The sequence below is a fragment of the Phyllopteryx taeniolatus genome, chromosome 22, assembly GCF_024500385.1.
Source record: "Phyllopteryx taeniolatus isolate TA_2022b chromosome 22, UOR_Ptae_1.2, whole genome shotgun sequence".
Taxonomy (NCBI): domain Eukaryota; kingdom Metazoa; phylum Chordata; class Actinopteri; order Syngnathiformes; family Syngnathidae; genus Phyllopteryx; species Phyllopteryx taeniolatus.
Window position 1 is genome coordinate 1,060,847 of NC_084523.1, and position 11,972 is coordinate 1,072,818.

Consider the following 11,972-nt stretch of genomic DNA (forward strand, 5'->3'; position numbering starts at 1 on the left):
AGTACCGGTTTGTGTGAAGCACAATAAATAATTTAAAATGCAAAAAAAAAAAAAAAAAAAAAACCAGCAGGTATTTTTATTTGAAAAACGTTTTTTGTGATGGTCATTGAAAAGGTTAGCGACATTAGCTTTAACATGGTGACACAGCACCAGTAGATTTCAACTTGAGCTTTTCACAGAGAACACTAAATAGGTAAAAATTATTATTATTATTGTTCAAAACTAACACTGATTAACGCTTACCCCCGTGCTGGAAAAAAAAAAAAGAGTCTAAATCCAGAAATCCAACATGTGTCCAGTGAGCCAGAATCCAACATTATCTGCTGTGTTCAGACGTTAATCCTAAAATGTTCCATCAGGCCAATTTGTCAGAAAGTTGAGCTGTGATTGATCCCCGTCTTTGAAACTTTATGGCTGCTCGAGGTTGTAGAAGGGGCGGTCGAGTCACAAGTGGGGGGTTCTGGCTGTCGTATTGCCTCATCCAATTCACTGATGAAGTGTTTGAGGTCCTCGAGACAACGTTCACGGATCTCCCCAAGGTTCTCCCTGAGGGGGACTTGTAGCTGCTTCTCCAGATTGGGATCTTTAGCGACCAGCATCTTCACCACCATACCGAACGTTTCACAGTCCTGGCGGTACACCTGAGAGTGGACAGGGCAAAAAAAGTCAAATGCTTTGTTTTCAGTGGCATCATCCAAGTCATTTTCATGAAGGTTTACAAATTGGGTCGATGATAAATGAAACAGGACGAAGTCTTGACTTTAGAAAAGTTGCTTTCCCCCTGCTCTGTCCTTCACCGAGGCGTGAACACAATTCGTTTTAATGGTCCTGGGCTGAAAATGTCAGTGTCAACACGTAAAAACTGGGGGGGGACGGGGGACGGATTAACACATCTTCAAGTTCCGTAAAGGCAGTTTAAATTGCAGATGGCAGGGAACGAAGAAATAAAAACACTTGAGGCCCAGAGTTATGAGCGGGACAATGACTTGCGAAGGGAGACGACAATCATGTCAAAGCTGTTCTTTACTCTTCTAATGAAGAAATGTTTTCCCGTCCTGACAAACCTGCTGCTTTTAGTTGTTGAGAATCTTGCAGGGACATCCAAAGGTGGCGTAGGTGCAACAACATCAAGGGATGCCGATTGGTCCAGAAGACAAATAGTTCCAGGAAATTGTGCTGATGTAAAATGAACGCACTCTCCTTTGGTCATTTTGAACAGAGTAGATTCCTTATGTTACGTGAATGATCATATTCGCGAATCTCAGGATTTATCCAATCAAGTACTTGAACAAAACACTTCTGAATACAGGGAAAGCTGCCTCTGAAACAATGTGCTAAGAATATACTTCCTGTATTATTAACAACTTCCCGTTATCCAAACAGGAAGGAAAAGCAGTGCTTGACTTTGGGTGGGGTGGGCAAGTTGAAATGAAGCAGTCCGTGTCTGGGCGTCCAACTTTTCCAAACTTTTTTCTAAAAATATGTTGATAGCGGCTCGGCGTCAAATTGGAGCTGAGATACACGTGAGCGGTTAACGTGTGCCTGCCTGCCTAGTTTGGGACAGGCAGCGAGAGGAAGAAAAAACAAATAAGTGGGGGCCTCAGTCAAGCGCTGCCACCTTTGAAGCCAAAACAAAAGAGGGTCCAAAATGTCTGTTCTTCTGCCCGGTTGTCAAATATATTTAGATTCCTCATCAAATGAAATGAAACACACTTTGTGTCACAGCCTGGAATGTGAGGAGTAAAACATGATCTAGTTTATTGCCTTTCATGCCTTGTTGCTCACTATAACCAGGTAGTTTGTACCTCAGCCAAAGTCAACTCTGACAATGAGAAAGGGCTCAGGTAGAATTTCAGTGGAGCAATTTTAGCAAGCTACATAAACAGAGCAGAGCACGGCCCAGCATGACGTTGGCTTGATGATGGAAAAGTCAGTTTATAAGCTGCACGACTAGTTTAAGTTCTTGCGCTTTTACAGGAGCGACTCGATTCGTGCTTGTGTATGGTCGAGATGGCTAGACCAGATGGGATGGAGAAAGCCAAACCATCATGGCACACGTAAATCAAGTGCCTGCGAGTGAACTACACATCCAAATATTTCAGAAGAAAAAAAAAAAAAAAAAAAAAAAAACATTACTACTGCTATACAATCTTTGAATGATGGGAAAGGAACACTTGCCAATTTTGTGGCTGCTTGGCTTGTCTACTTTGTGAGCCACTTTGGCACAGAGCCATCCATCACGAGGAAGAAAAAAATAAATGATAAAAAATAAATTTAACAGGTTAAAATGACAGACAGTAGGGAACTATGAATTTTTTTTAAAATTATGGCGCTATTTGAACCCTTTCCAAGGCTGGAATCATCAAAGTTGGGTGGTTACTTTTTCTTTTTTTCACCTTTTTAGGGGGCACATGTCTGGGAAGGGGTATACTTTTTAAATGTAAAAAGGGGAGGACTACACACATACTGATAATCACTTTCACAAAATGAGCATTTTCCAATAAACTAGTGGTTAGAGGGGTACACACAGATGGGCTAGAATGAAGATGGGCTATTAAACAGGCCTGAATCTGCAGCGTCAGCAACCATGTTACAAGCGCCTGTAGGCTCTGCGATGTGAACGCGCCTTGTACGCGTCAAGGCATAGCTGCTTCGGGTTTAATGGTCCCAGTAAAGCAGCGGTAGCACTCACTGTTGCAGGAAAGGCCCTCATTAGATGAGCGAGTAGAGCTGGAACCTCCAGCCCAGGGTGGTTTTAACTCTGCTGACCTCTGTATTTATTGAATGCACAAAGCTATATCCTGGTCACCCTCTTTATGTTTATGGACTTGGGCTAAGTGCTTCAAGAAACACTGTGGGGAAGACAAAGTGTAAACCAAGTGGCGTAATCATGTTATTGTTTGGCGGAATGAGCATTTGTTGCCATTATTCCATCCAGGGAGCGTTATTAGTGATTTACAAGAGTCAATAGAAAAATCCTGGGAAATTAGTTGGGGATCATTACCTATCAACTTTAAATAAGAAGGAACCATTAGGAGTGGCTCCTGAAGGAGTTTTGAGTTTTAATTGGTGTCATTCAGAAATGCTAAAGAAGATAATCATACTAAATGCATCACATTTGTCAAAGATAGAAAACTCTCCCATTTATCATCTACAGCAGTGATTCCTAACAGTATTGTGAGAGATCATTATGAGTGCCTATCCCAATTCCATTGACATACATGCAAAATATTTGCCTTGGCTCAATACAGGCTGTGGAAAAACTGATCTGCAGGACCGAGTTCTTGAGTTAATCTTGAGATAATTTTGTATCGTATTTGATTAAATTATTTTTAAGGAGCAGTTCCCAATAATTCAATTCCTAGGAATTGTTAATTTGCTTGCCAGACAATTCTGCTCATTGATTCCACTTGCGTCGCAAATGAATGCTGATGTCACACGTAAGCGCTGTATTTTGGTTCTTTTCCAACATGGCGGTACCGTAAAACATAACCCCATATCGTTATTTTGATGTGTGGGGTATTGCGTTAGCTCTGTTGCTACACTAATATAGTGTCCGAGACAGTAGCACAACAACAGTAGCTTTTCTATTACATCATCCTTGCGCCCAAGTCTCATGGCATGAGCAATAAACCCATGCGTTATTCACTAATGTAACACTACACTTACACTAATGTAACAGTTGGATTAGGGCTGGGGATATCCATCACTTTTAGAATTGAGTATTTTAGCGATTATCCTGTGAATTAATTTAGTAAATGGATAAAAGGTGATGCATTATTAAACAACAATACCAATACAAAATATGCATGGGAGGTGCAGGTATTATTTTTGTCCACTTGGAGTCACCATCCTCAAGTTCTACAGTGTAGTATCTGTGACTTTAAATGTGTGCATCTTTAAAAGGCAGGGACCTAACACGGTGAGTGATGTGGGAGTCGGCGAATGAAAGTGAAGAGTTGGCAACGTTAGCCAGTCTGAGTGTTGAGTGACTGGGCGTCAGTCAAGGCCGTGAAGCTAGTGTGTGAATGTGCTTATTACGTGTTCATTATATTACCTTTTGTTCGATAAAGCAACTGAAAGTGCACTGACGGTTGAGCCTATACCTTGACCACATGTGGTGCATTACAATACGTTCCAACTAGCAGTGGTAGGCTATACTAGATTAGCTAACGATGTTTATGTTACTTTGTGTGGGCAATCATAGATGTGCTGTTATATTTTATGTTATTTTGATTTTTTTAATTACTTTTATAGACAAAATGAGCCCTGAGATTGGCTGGCGACCGGTTAAGCATGTACCCCGCCTCCCGCCCGAAGATAGCTGGGATAGGCGTGAGGAGAGGCGGTAATGAAGATGGACGGATGGATAGACAAAATGAGTTTTAAATTGTGTTGTCAACGTAAAAAGGATTAGAAAACGTTGCCATTAAGTTTATGGAATTTAAGGTAAAATACTATAGATTTACCTATACCAGGATTTAAAATTGTGTCCTTATCACACAACATGATGCAGAATTATCATATGACGATATATTTTGTATTATCATGTCATATGATGATATATACGATAATGACATATATAATGACATCAGTGATATATATCATCTGATAAGGAATCGAATCAATAAGCAGTATGGCTAATGGAATCTGAATCAAGTTCTATCGTAAACACAATACAGTCAGAAAAGGTAATAAAAAGGAGCACCTTTTCAATCTCCCGGGCTTTAGCTGCTATTGCCAACCCTCGCCGCTCCTTAAAGTTGTCTGTGGTTGTTGTCTTCTGACTCTCCTCAGTAACAAGAGCTGACAATGCTTCCTCTTTTTCTGCTTCAGGCGCATTGTTCTCCTCCTAAAAGAGAGGTAGGAATGTCATTTAACCGTCCATATGGCTGCATTTAAGTTTTGAGTACAAGTTACTGGGTGAGCAAACATTTCCTGACAAGCAAATTCAGAGCACCATTAAAAAAAGACAATTGCATTAGTGGTCTAAAACATAGTAGTAAAAGACATTCATCTTGAATCCACAGGGTATGCTGGGAACTCATGTATCCATATATATGAGCTGCTATTTATGCCAAGAGAATGAGCAAATAGGAAGACACGAGGCCAACTTGGTCACTGCACAGCTGAAGACGAGGGAGCAGAGTTATCCATTCATAGCTAAAGTCTACACACAAAATAAGTGAATCAGGCCATATTAATTCTCTACATGACTGGGGAAAGATATTGTAGGGTGACCCTAGTGAGGATAAGCGGTTCGGAAAATTGATGGATGGCTGGATGCTACATCACAAAGGCGCGCGCGGCCTATGATAAAAGCGAGTTTCCCCCTCAAGGGAAAAGTCTAGTGTGCATGCTTGGGCATTTGTCATTTCATAGCCTCCTTGTCCAGAGTGGGGAAAGAAAATATATCTGTCTGAATCATTCAATTCAACTGACTGGGCACCACCCAAATATGAAAGGCATAACAATTTAATGCAAAGCTTGGTCCAAACAAGAATCTTTCAAAACTGGGGCAAACTTTGATCTGAATTTTCGGGAAATTATGTGGTTTTCAATGGTTTAGGAATGTTTTGCGCCACACATCTTTTATAAGTTCTCTAAATTACTGTGATTTGCCAGGGGAGTGGACTCACTCTAACAACCAGTCCCAATTTCATATTTTATCCACAGTGGATCTCTCTTTTGCCCTCACAAGACTGAACTGCTGTCTGACTTTACACTTTTAATAATGCTCCAAATAGATTCATACAATTACATTTAAGGTCCTGTCTAGAATCCACCCTAGCACACTGACAAGAGTCAACCTTTTTTTTTTTTCCTTTGGTGTGTTCGGTCTGGAGATGGCTCCAGAAATCCTGTTTTGGGTTTGTTGACTCTCCACAGCAGGCAGCGGCCGGGGGCCATTAGTGCAGCCTTTACTGGGGGCACAGAGCAGGCCTTTCATCTTGGGAGAGGTTATGGGTTTGTGCCCCCCACAAACAATGCACGGGCCCAAGATCAAACACTACAAGTAAGCGGCAGTGTTTTTCAAGGGGTGGAGTACTTGATGAAACTTTCATCACAGGAGCTGATTGGGCGCCTTGAGCGGAACGCACTTGGCATCCATGTTCCATCCTCTAAACTTTAATGTATAGGCTCCGCTTTTAATGTCCTACCGCTAAGGGGCTACCAAACAGCCAGTTGGAGCCCTCCATGAGCGAGAGGAAGCAGTTGTTCAGTTTAAATAGTGGTCCAAGTTATGTTCCATAGGGAGGCTCTCTTAGCTTTGTGGCTAAGATCCTATGATAAAATTATGACTCTGGCTAATGCGTTTAGCCTTTTCACTTCTGGGTGGCCACACATCTGACTCTATTTAACCTGCTGCTGCAACGATGGAGTTGGCCGATATCAGCAAAACTATTATTTACAAACCGGCTTTAGTCAATATACACAGCAGTAAAGAGCAGTAGATGTTGTAATAATTAAAACAAAAATAAAGAAACACGACTTTGACTCATGATGACACTTGAGCCCCCCTATGCAGCCATCATTACAAGTCCACGTGACTGAAGTCTGCTTACATGGCAGGTAAACAAAAGCACTGGCCGCATGGCTTTCATGGTCTGCGTGAGGGCCACTTTAGAATCCATTAACATACTTCAAGAGGGAGAAACACTTATTAGGAAGACAGAATTTACAAAGGTCCTGATGCAGTTTGCGTTCAGTCTGTTACCCCACACACACGCACACACATTTTATCCCTATGAGCTCACCTTGTTTGAGGTTGCACTGCTTGGAGAGCCTTCTCTTGACAGACCTGGGATCTTTTCTGAGGAATAATTAAAAGACAAGGCAATGATTGGGAAAGCAACAAAGGACACATGGAAAAAGAAAAGGATGAGGATTCGAGAAGCGAGAGTAAATGTCTCCGAGAAGATGGAGGATGACAAAAGGTAGTTTAGTTCCAGCATCCAGAAAGTAATGAAGAACAGTTAGGAAGCTGTTTGCACTTCAAACCCGACTTTCCTGGGATGTACATCAACCGTCCCGCCACTTCCCTCCATTCAAGGCTTTCTCACCAACCAACAAACTGGAAGAACATCTATCTTGTGGAGGCTTTTACTTCAGGTAGAGCCATGAGACATTTAATCTCACCTCTTTGCCACACACAAGCTGGTGGCATGTTTACGAGCCCGGACGACGGTGGCTGCCGGATGCATTAGAAATGCTCTCCGCCTCTCTCAAGTTACCCCTACGGGTTACGTTTAACGATGGCGACCTCGGGATTCTTCGGAAACAAATTCTCTGCGTGTAGCCTGACCTCACTTCTCAAAAAATAGTGCTTAAGCTGTCTTTTTTTAACATACAAACATCATATGACCAGATGAAATCACCATGTTATAGCAGGTCACTTAAAGTTAACTACAGAACATAAGCACTCAATTGTGCATACCATTGTATACTTACCTTTTATAGCTTGTGGAGGACACCACTATCGGTCTGGTCTTAGTCTAACCTAACTAGCTCCAATGATGCTTCCCTAGAATATGAATGTTCTATAATCCATTTGCTATTAAATGAGCCACTTTATAAAAATGTAAGTCAAGGAGGCCGGAATGAACTACAGATTGCCATACACTTCTTTGGAGCCAGGGGCATAATGCGGTTGGAAGGTTATACTAAGATTACACCATGCAAATGAGATACATTAGTATTTGCATTTTTTTTTTTTTTTTTTACAGTCCAGTGGCATTCAAATATGTACCAACCTGCATAACGGAATCTTATAAACCTGGGGACTGTAAAAGCCCCTGTTCCTCCACTTTGTTTTATTGTTTACGTTGGCTTGACAATAACTAAAAGCAAGCTCTCATTTCTCACGAACAGTTTCTTAACTTGTACAGAGAAGTGGCGGAACAAGTTCAAGTACTTCTGTATCTCCATAAACAGTGAACGAGCGATCTATTGACCACTAAGTCACCTCTAGACACAAAAATGAAACATTTATGACACAACCTGTTCTACAAAAAAGACCTGGGTGACAGAATCAGCATCATTGTAGTATTGTTGTATATACATTTCTTTTGTTTCAATTAAAGGAAAATCAGTATATCTTGCAAGGCTATTTCATGACAAAATTCTCAACTTCACGTTAACCACACTGTCCTTTACAAATGTTTTACACTAAGTAAGAACACATTTACTAAAAATGATGCTGTAGTGGCAACTGTCACTCAGGTCCAAGCTTGTTTTCAAGACTTATGTACAGACCTGTAGACTCATGTCCACTGTGAGGAAAGAGCGCCCCCCGGAGGTGCTCATTTGGACCTGTGTGGCCCTCTGGACCACCCCCACCTGAAAAGTCAGGGAGCCAGATTATCAGATTGATGGATAAACAGTTGAAAATTAATGTATACATTTCCCACATATCCCATCCAATTATCTGGCTAATCATGGTTTTGCACAACCTGGCTAAAGGCCAGAGCGGTGTGTTAAAGACGGGGAAGCGTCAGGAATCTGACATACTCTTGCCTTGCTGTGAGGGAAACGGGAGGTTTTTGGCGCGATCCGGCGAGTAGCTCCTGCTGCTCACGCTTGAACCCGAGCGGCTATGGGGGGAACGGTCTCTGAGGGGCGGGAACGGAGGCGCCTTCCTCCGGTAGTCTTGTCTGTCGTCCCTGAGACAGTAGGAATAGTCAAGAAATGTGGTTTCAAGACATCCATCCAGCTGAATACTGTTGTCAATAAGGTACAACACTGCCATCTAGCATTCTCTGCACAATCAGCATGCTACCAGATCTATTGAGTCAAGGCTTTCATAGTTTTCGGCATGGGTGGGCAATTAATCTAAATTTACTTCATTTCTATTTTGGCTCCTCAGAATCATAAAAACATTATAATAGAAGACCAGCGATTAACGTGCCGAACGGTGCGGTGTGTGTATGCAAGATGATGATTTTTTTCCCCCCCATAATCGTCCAGCCCTAGCTTCCGCATTGCTCGTTTGCAGACCGCTTTGACTTGCACGTGGACCGCAGATGTGCATGCAGTTCCATTCATACTACATTTAGGGGTTCACCTCGGTACGTGTTCCACGTATGCGCAGTGGTCCACGCACCCACGTCAACTACCACGCTGTGCAAAAGGCGTGAATAATCAAAATGCCGGCCCAGCAAAAGCAAAAAGAAACAGCTCCTGTTTGTTATAATGTTTGGGGCTACTTCACCCCACCAGTTTTGAGCCATCTGGCTCTCTTTACATTCCTTTAAATTTGAATTATAAAGACGGGGATACCGGGGGATCGACTCACACAGTTTGCACTGACCAACATGCAAGATATTTATGTCACATGGACCAAGGCGCAATGAATAGCCCCTTAGTTTGTACACAGAAAGATGAACTTACAAAAAAGATGTCAAACAAAGAGACATGCCTCATAAAAACAACACATTTTTTTACTCATACCCCCGGTCCAGGTTGAGGATAGCTTGCACGAGCGTGTCGGCACCGCTTTCTGGTAGCGATCGGGGCGCTGGGTACATGCCTTGGTTTCGCGGTGGTGGTGCTGCGCGGTTACTGAGGGCATAAGTAAAAATAACAAATATTTGTACGCAAGTAGTCTCACAATATCACTTGTACTTATGTATGCCAAGTAATGTAAATGTGCACTACGTATGAGTTAATTTGTATTGGTGCATGTGTGTGGGGGGGGGGGATTTACACACAGTATGATGTACTGCACAAATGCTACTCAAAAACATTTGATAAAACTACTATAAAAATATATTTAAAAAAATAAGTCTGCCCTCTATTACGTAAACAACATTGCTGATAATATTTAATATGCTATATATTAATCTTAAGAGGCGAGACCTCATCTTGGCTGACATATGCGATACCTTATTCATTCATTTCCGGTTTCAGGAGAGTCCTGTGTGTGGTTGTGTGTTATATTTGCTCTTTAGATTTACCCACGTATTAATTTGCTGTTCAAAGTTGGTTACTCTCCACTGTAACGTACGCAGGTCCAGCAAGACTTGAAAAACAAGAAAATTGTATTGTAGCACTAAATCACTTACTCCGGTGTTTCGTGACTACATTAAACAATAGCTAAGCGCCGGTTTAGCATGGCTTAGCGGTGGTCTTCTGTTAATTACTCCTTGTCCTCCTTTCTTGATAACGGTACTTGTCAGAACTATAGCTTATTTGCAGATAGAGGCGACGATTACTGACTTAGAGAGATGTGTTAGCCATAACTAGCTAGCTAGCCGTAGCCACGGAGCTGCCCGCATCGCAATCAGACCGACTGGAAGCTATCTTTTTTTGTTGTTTTTATTTGTTTGTTTTTTTACACAGGGGAAAATGTGTTGACATCATCAACAAACATTATGGAAATTGGTTTGTAGTCCAAATCTTGGGCCAACAGTGCAGTGCGTCGGCCACTCTATTAAAAAAAGAAAATCAACTTGGCTTTGAGTTTTCACATTTCCCAGTGACTCAGAACAAAAAAGGAGATGCAAAGTTAATATTCGGCGAGGCAATTCCATCATCACAACAAGAAGAGTCGGTGACGGTTGAAGCTCTGTCTGCCTCTCCGCTCCACGCTGCTTGGCTCCGCCGGGCCGAGCCAGCCGCTCCCATTACAAAGCTCCCGTCATGGGGATCGAGAAACTCTCAAGCCACGAGGACATCGATTCAGCCAATAGCATATGCTTCGCATTATTATAATTTTATTATTAATTGTTTTATAGTTTCATTACCCCAATTTCATTGTATCTGCACCATCCAATGTCAATAAACACTTTCTATTCTATTTGCGTTCAATCTTTATCTACAGCACTTTTTAATTTAGTAATTGTTGTTACTAGGCATTCCCCTGCCAACCAGAAGTTAACACGCCACCTTAAACCAAACGCAGAAGTGTTGAGTGCATAGAGTCCATTATAACCGAAATGTGTAGTGAGCATTTACTTATATTCCATAGGCCGTCCTGTGTGTTGCTCATCCCTGGGTCCTCTGTAAGAATAATCATCCTAAAAGAGACACAGGAAAGTTAATTTTCTGGCTTTTCAACTTCATATTTGCAATCAACAACTTGCGTGGTATTTATGCTTTCACCCTTCTTGAATGGGGACCAGCTCTGCGTTCTGAGGGGAAATGACCGGCATCTCCGTGGTAGCCCCGCTGATCTTCTCCGTGGTAATTACGCGGGGCCCCGCCATTTGGGAAAAAGCGAGGACCTCCTTCATATTCATAACCATCAGGCCTGCCAAAGTGTCCTCGCCTCTCCCCTCCTCGAGAGTACTGACCCTGTGAAGGATGGTGGATATTCAGAGGTTATGACTTGCAACTCTTTGAGAAAATGAAGCGTGGTTATAGAAGAAGTGATGATCGGGCAGACTCGTACTCTCCCTGGCCTGTCAGACATAAAGCGCTCTTCATACACATCTCGTATACTCCTGTCCCTCCTGTATGTCACTGCCAAAAAAAAAGGCGAAAAAACACAGATTACACTCAATTTTTCACCATCTAACTTCACCCACCATCTCTAACAAAACAATAAGCAACGAAAATACACAGCTATTATGAACAATCACACTGTATTCTAACATATTGTCAATCATCAACTCACTCTCTGATCCAGGGGCTTTCTGGATTGCTTTCTGTGTGTGTGTGGGGGGGGGGAAGTCTTTCAATAAAATCTGGAGAGAATTTGAAAATGAACGTTTATACTACACGTACGGGTAACTGAACGGCCATTAACCATTCAAAGGCATCACATGTCTAGTTGCAGTCAAACAAAACGGTCGAAAAGCGTGCGGTACTTTCAGCAGAATTAAGGGACCTAAACGTGGCTATACCAAATTCATCGGATTCCACAACAGCACAATAGCAGTAACGCTGCATCAAAAATCACGAAAATAACAAGAAATCGTTTCAAGCGCATGAAGGTGAACTCGTACTAGCATTGCTCATTAGCTAGCGTT

The 11,972-nt window shown here is 42.1% G+C and overlaps 1 protein-coding gene across 14 annotated transcripts in view; it reads right to left on the minus strand.

Annotated features, from left to right (window-relative positions):
* Positions 1-11,972, minus strand: part of pphln1 (periphilin 1) — an 84,294-nt gene that overhangs the window by 72,050 nt on the left and 272 nt on the right. For 3 of the 14 annotated variants that reach the window (XM_061762096.1, XM_061762095.1, XM_061762097.1), the window contains exons 2-12: positions 11,618-11,687; positions 11,393-11,463; positions 11,104-11,295; positions 10,957-11,018; positions 9,961-10,021; positions 9,451-9,561; positions 8,512-8,663; positions 8,257-8,340; positions 6,759-6,814; positions 4,709-4,852; positions 62-641 (exon numbers count right to left, since the gene is read on the minus strand). In XM_061762096.1, the coding sequence (XP_061618080.1) occupies positions 369-641; positions 4,709-4,852; positions 6,759-6,814; positions 8,257-8,340; positions 8,512-8,663; positions 9,451-9,561; positions 9,961-10,021; positions 10,957-11,018; positions 11,104-11,295; positions 11,393-11,433 (1,176 nt within the window). In that variant the 5' untranslated portion in view covers positions 11,434-11,463; positions 11,618-11,687 and the 3' untranslated portion in view covers positions 62-368. Of the gene's footprint in view, positions 1-61; positions 642-4,708; positions 4,853-6,758; positions 6,815-8,256; positions 8,341-8,511; positions 8,664-9,450; positions 9,562-9,960; positions 10,022-10,956; positions 11,019-11,103; positions 11,296-11,392; positions 11,464-11,617; positions 11,688-11,972 lie in introns of those variants that run through there. The other 11 variants (XR_009786448.1, XR_009786450.1, XR_009786449.1 and 8 more) reach the window with 6 other exon arrangements.